Source organism: Octopus sinensis, linkage group LG13 (assembly GCF_006345805.1).
Source record: "Octopus sinensis linkage group LG13, ASM634580v1, whole genome shotgun sequence".
Classification (NCBI taxonomy): Eukaryota; Metazoa; Mollusca; class Cephalopoda; order Octopoda; family Octopodidae; genus Octopus; species Octopus sinensis.
This window is the reverse complement of record NC_043009.1, coordinates 54,810,933-54,815,932: the sequence shown is the minus strand read 5'-3', so window position 1 is coordinate 54,815,932 and position 5,000 is coordinate 54,810,933. Positions and strand designations below refer to the sequence as shown.

Sequence of the window (5,000 nt, the reverse complement as noted above, 5' to 3'; positions counted from 1 at the left end):
AGGAAGCAATGTCTATAATCTTCACAATCTCCTAAACACTGCTCATTAAGAGGGAAGCAGTGTCTAATCTGTCTTATTTCTTTATTGCCCACAAGGGGCTAAACATAGAGGGGACAAACAAGGACAGACATAGTGATTAAGTCGATTACATCGACCCCAGGGCGAAACTGGTACTTAATTTATTGACCTCGAAAGGACGAAAGGCAAAGTCGACCTTGGCGGAATTTGAACTCAGAACGTGAAATACTGCTAAGCATCTAGCCCGGCGTGCTAATGTTTCTGCCAGCTCGCCGCCTTAAAGTGTCTAATCTTTCTAGCAGGTCCTCAGAGATTTGTCATTAAGAGGGAGGCAGTGGTATGCTCTATACAAGCCTCAAAGACTGGTCAAATCAATATGGCTAGTAAGAGGGTGAGGAATGATTATCTGTGGTATGATGTTTTAAAGAGAAAGGATTGGACCAAATTAGTTAGTGTTGTCGTTGAGATGTGAGACACAGTAGGAATGTTGATGAAGAGAAATTTAGAACTAGGTCCAGTCCATGTACAGAGGTAGGGAGTATTGCATTCAATCTATGGTGTATGCTTTATTCATTTATTCAAACTCATTTCATGTACAAAGTTTATAGTGGCTGTGTGGTAAGTAGCTTGCTTACCAGCCACATGGTTCTGGGTTCAGTCCCACTGCATGGCAATTTGGGCAAGTGTCTTCTACTATAGCCTCGGGCCGACCAAAGCCTTGTGAGTGGATTTGGTAGACGGAGACTGAAAGAAGCCCGTCGTATATATGTATAGATATATATGTGTGTATGTTTGTGTTTGTGTGTTCATCCTCCCAACATCACTTGACAACCGATGCTGGTGTGTTTACTTCCCCGTTACTTAGCGGTTCGGCAAAAGAGACCGATAGAATAAGTGCTAGGCTTACAAAGAATAAGTCCCGGGGTCGATTTGCTCGACTAAAGGCGGTGCTCCAGCATGGCCACAGTCAAATGACTGAAACAAAATAAAAAGAATAAATAATTTTCTTTTTATTAACCCTTTAGCATTCAGATTACTTTGTCAAATATAACGCTTATTTATTCACATTGTTTTTGAATTATTATCATGCATTATCTTGTAGCTTAGAGATTTTGATGATGTGATTTACTTATTTTTAGAATGACATTATAGGATAGATGTGAGAGGTCAGATCTGTCTGGTTCAAACATGAAACAGGAAGAATATTTGGACCATGTATGGCTGGATTAATTGCTAAAGAGTTAAATTCAGAAACAATATTTTCCATATGAAATTGTAATGTAGTAAAGTTGTTGCCAAAATGTTAGAATTTAGCACATAATTTTAATATCAATCTAACAATAAGAACAAATCTTCATTCTTATACTTTCTTTGTAGGTTTTGGAAAGGAATGTATAACCGCTTTGACACTGGTGTGCATCCTAGAGAAGAAATAATGGATACATTGGCAACAGCTAAAGAACACAGCAGCTCCCTTGAAGACCATATACGGTTACTGGAAATGGTAAGTGTTTTAGACTTTGGCAGAAGTCTTCCTTTTCTTTTGCCTTCCACCTTGAACAAATTTTACCAAATATTAGATTTTTCCACAATAAAAATTAACTTCTGGATAACAGGTACTTTCAAACAAAAATATTGGGTAGTATTTATTGCATCCAAGTTACGTAAACATTGTCTTGTCATTATTGACATTGGAAATGCTGTAAGCCAATGATTGATTGATTCATTCATTTATTCAATCAATGCTATTGCTCACAAAATACTTGATATGAAATACCTGACACAGATGGGGCTTTGTAGTTAAGAAACTCACTTTGCAACCATGTGCTTCTGGGTTCCATCCCTTGGGCAAGTGTCTTCTGGCATAGTCCTGGGCCAATACCTTGTGAGTGAATTTGGTAGATGGAAACTGTGTGGAAGCATAGCATGTGTTTATCTTTGTCCCTTTCCCACTACTTGACAACCAATGTTGGTTTGTTTACGTCCCTATAACTTGGCAGTTTGGCATAAACAGACTGATAGTGTAAGTCCCAGACTTAAAAAATAATTATTAGAATCAATTCGTTTGACTAAAACCCCGTCAAGGCAGTGTTCCAGCATGGCCACAGTTCAGTGACTGAAACAAGTAAAAAGACAAAAAGCAAGATATTTAATGATGATGATGATGACGGCGGTGGCAGCGACCACCACCACCACCACCTCCTTAGAAGTGGGTAAGAGAAGGGAATAGAAAGCAGTAATAAGTCAAGTAAAAACAGACATCTATGATAGCCAAAAGTACATGTTTAATACACAGAATTAAATACAAGGAGAAAGTAAAATGAACAGCAAAAGAGCCATAGAGAGAAAAGCGTGCATGGGCACATCAGAGATAGTGTTGGTGAATTTCGGGCAGCTTGGAATTTTTGAAGGATGCAACAAGAGTGGAGGCACATGACTCCACTTGATCCTAAGATTGTGATTTCGATTCCTGGGCCAGGTGACATATAGTGTTCTTGAAGAAAACATTTCATTTCATGTTGCTCCAGTCCACTCAGCTGCAAAAATGAATAATCCTGTGATGGACTGGCATCTCCTCCATGCAGGGAATATACACACCAATGCCTCAGAAACTGGGAAACCAGCCCTAGGAATCTATAACACCCGAGAAGGATCTTTCTCCTTTGTTTCATCAACAAGGGTAGTTTATTCCATGCTTTGACAATTCTGAGTGTGAAAAAAATATTTTTCTGAAAGTCCTGGGTGCTGTACTGTTTTTCTATTTTACAAGCATGTCCAAGGGTACTAGAGGTACTTCTGGGCAGTTGAATAGTCGATAGCTTTTATATGGTCTTTTGTGTAACAGTTTGTTGAATTTTTGCCTACATAAACATTGCTATTGTTGAAAATAGTGGGGGTGAGGTGGTTATGGAGCAATGTTTTTGTGTGCCAGGCATGACATACAAGTAGTCCTAGCATGGCTGTGTGGTAAAGATGTTTGCTTCCCAACTATATGCTTTAGGGTTCGGTCCTACTATGTAGCACCTTGGGCCAGTATCTTTAACTGTCAAGATAACAGCATTTCTTCCAACTTTTTACATTCTGAATTCTAGTTCTGTCAGCTTTGTTTTTCATCCTTTCCAGGTAAAAAAAAAATTTTTTTTTAAAGTACCTGTTGATCACAAGGGTCAATGTCATTGATTGGCCCTTCCCCTCAAAATTTCCAGCCTTGTGCCAAAATTTGAAATAATTATTTGAATTTAAATTTCATAGAGAACTGCCGTGCTTTACATAGATTTTTTATTCTTTTTATTCTTTCTTTCAGAGAATCAATGACCTTTGCAAACGAATGGGTATTTCTGAGGAAGTGATCCAGCGTAAGCTACAGTGTTTCTCGTCTATGGACTCTCTTGACGGTGTTTTACTGACAGAACCTACCGAAGAGAATGGTGGAGATAAGTTAAGCAGTACCAACTTAACCCTCACCAAGTCCTTTGAATCAGAAAACAATCACGTTGCTGGTAAGAGTGACACTGAATCTGGCTTTGATGAATCCAGTTCCCAGTTGTCTCGTTCAGGTATTGATGACGGCCTGGTATCCAGTGTAGTGTCTTTGACAAGCGTCACTGGCAGTTCCGAACCCCTCACAAAAGCTCAACTCTATGAAGAATTAGCGTCCGTTGCTATTGACTGGAAGCCATTCCGGAATGTACAAAACTGTAGTTGTGCATATTCTTTTGAACATTTTTCAAAGAAGGTAACAAACTTTTTCGATTAGTTTATAATTTTTGTTTTACTTTTTAATTTTGGAAATTTTCTACAGTATGGATATGTTTGATGTGATTGTATGGGCATGTCCAATATGACAGTATGCAGATGTCCAGTGTGACAGTATGTCCAGTGAGACAGTATGGATATATCCAATATAATAGCAATATCATACTGTCCAATGTGACAGTATGCATATGTACAGTGTGACAGTAGGGTATGTGTGTTTTCTGTTGTCCTGTTATTCTTTCTTTTATTTAAAATATTATTTTGGGTGGGAGGTTTCCCAGAGTACAAATGATCTGCACCTAACATGTCAATGCTCTAATCATCATCATCAGCAGCATTTAATGTCTATTGTCCATGCTGGCATTGGTCGAACGGTTTGACTGGGCTGCCATGCTGTAAAGCTGCACTAGGCTCCAGTCTGATTTGGCATGGTTTTCTACAATTAGATGCTCTTCCTAGCGCCAACCACTCCAAGAGTGTAATGGTGTTTTTACATGCCACAGACATGGGTGCTATTTGTGTAACACCAGTATCTGCCATGCACTTTTGCGTGGTTTGATGGGTCTTCTTCTCAAGCACAATATAATGCCAAAGGTCTTGATGATTGCCTCAGTGAGGCCAAACACTCAAAAGGAACTCAGCCACTTGCTTCCATGAGGCCCAATGCTCAAAAGGACCTCAAGCCACCTTGCCTCCATGAAGCCCAACACTTGAATAAAAATGTATAAAAGCTTCCACATTGAACAACTGAGAAACAGAGCCTGTAGAATGTATGATTTGACACCAAGGTCAGACTAAGAATAGCAAGTCTATGTCACAGAGATACCTGATCAAACATTTAATAGTAACACACCTGTTGTCATCGTCGGATATCACCGCCACCGCCGCCATTTACTTTTCCATACTTGCATGGGTTGGACATAATCTGTTGAGGCAGATTTTTCAATGACCAGATGCCCTTCCTGTTGCCAAGCCAGGTAATATTTTCCAATGGCCAGATATATTTTTTATGGAAGATTGGAAATGAGTGATTGCTCATTTATAACCATCATGTGATGACAAGACAAGGAGACAAAGGCATGCTCTCTCTTTCTCTCACTCTTTCTCACTCACACACACCAATCTTCTTTCAGTTTCTATTTACCAAATCTGTTCACAAGGCTTTGGTCAATCCTCAGGGCCAAATGCTACTGAGGCCAGTATAACTTGTCATTCCCCTGGTTCTT

The 5,000-nt window shown here is 39.4% G+C and overlaps 1 protein-coding gene across 4 annotated transcripts in view; it reads left to right on the top strand.

Moving 5' to 3' along the window:
• Positions 1-5,000, top strand: part of LOC115218551 (myotubularin-related protein 6) — a 244,786-nt gene that overhangs the window by 238,452 nt on the left and 1,334 nt on the right. For 3 of the 4 annotated variants that reach the window (XM_029788434.2, XM_029788431.2, XM_029788433.2), the window contains exons 12-13: positions 1,396-1,522; positions 3,323-3,754. In XM_029788434.2, coding sequence (XP_029644294.1) covers positions 1,396-1,522; positions 3,323-3,754 — 559 coding nt within the window. Of the gene's footprint in view, positions 1-1,395; positions 1,523-3,322; positions 3,775-5,000 lie in introns of all 4 variants that reach the window. The other variant, XM_036508367.1, reaches the window with a different exon arrangement.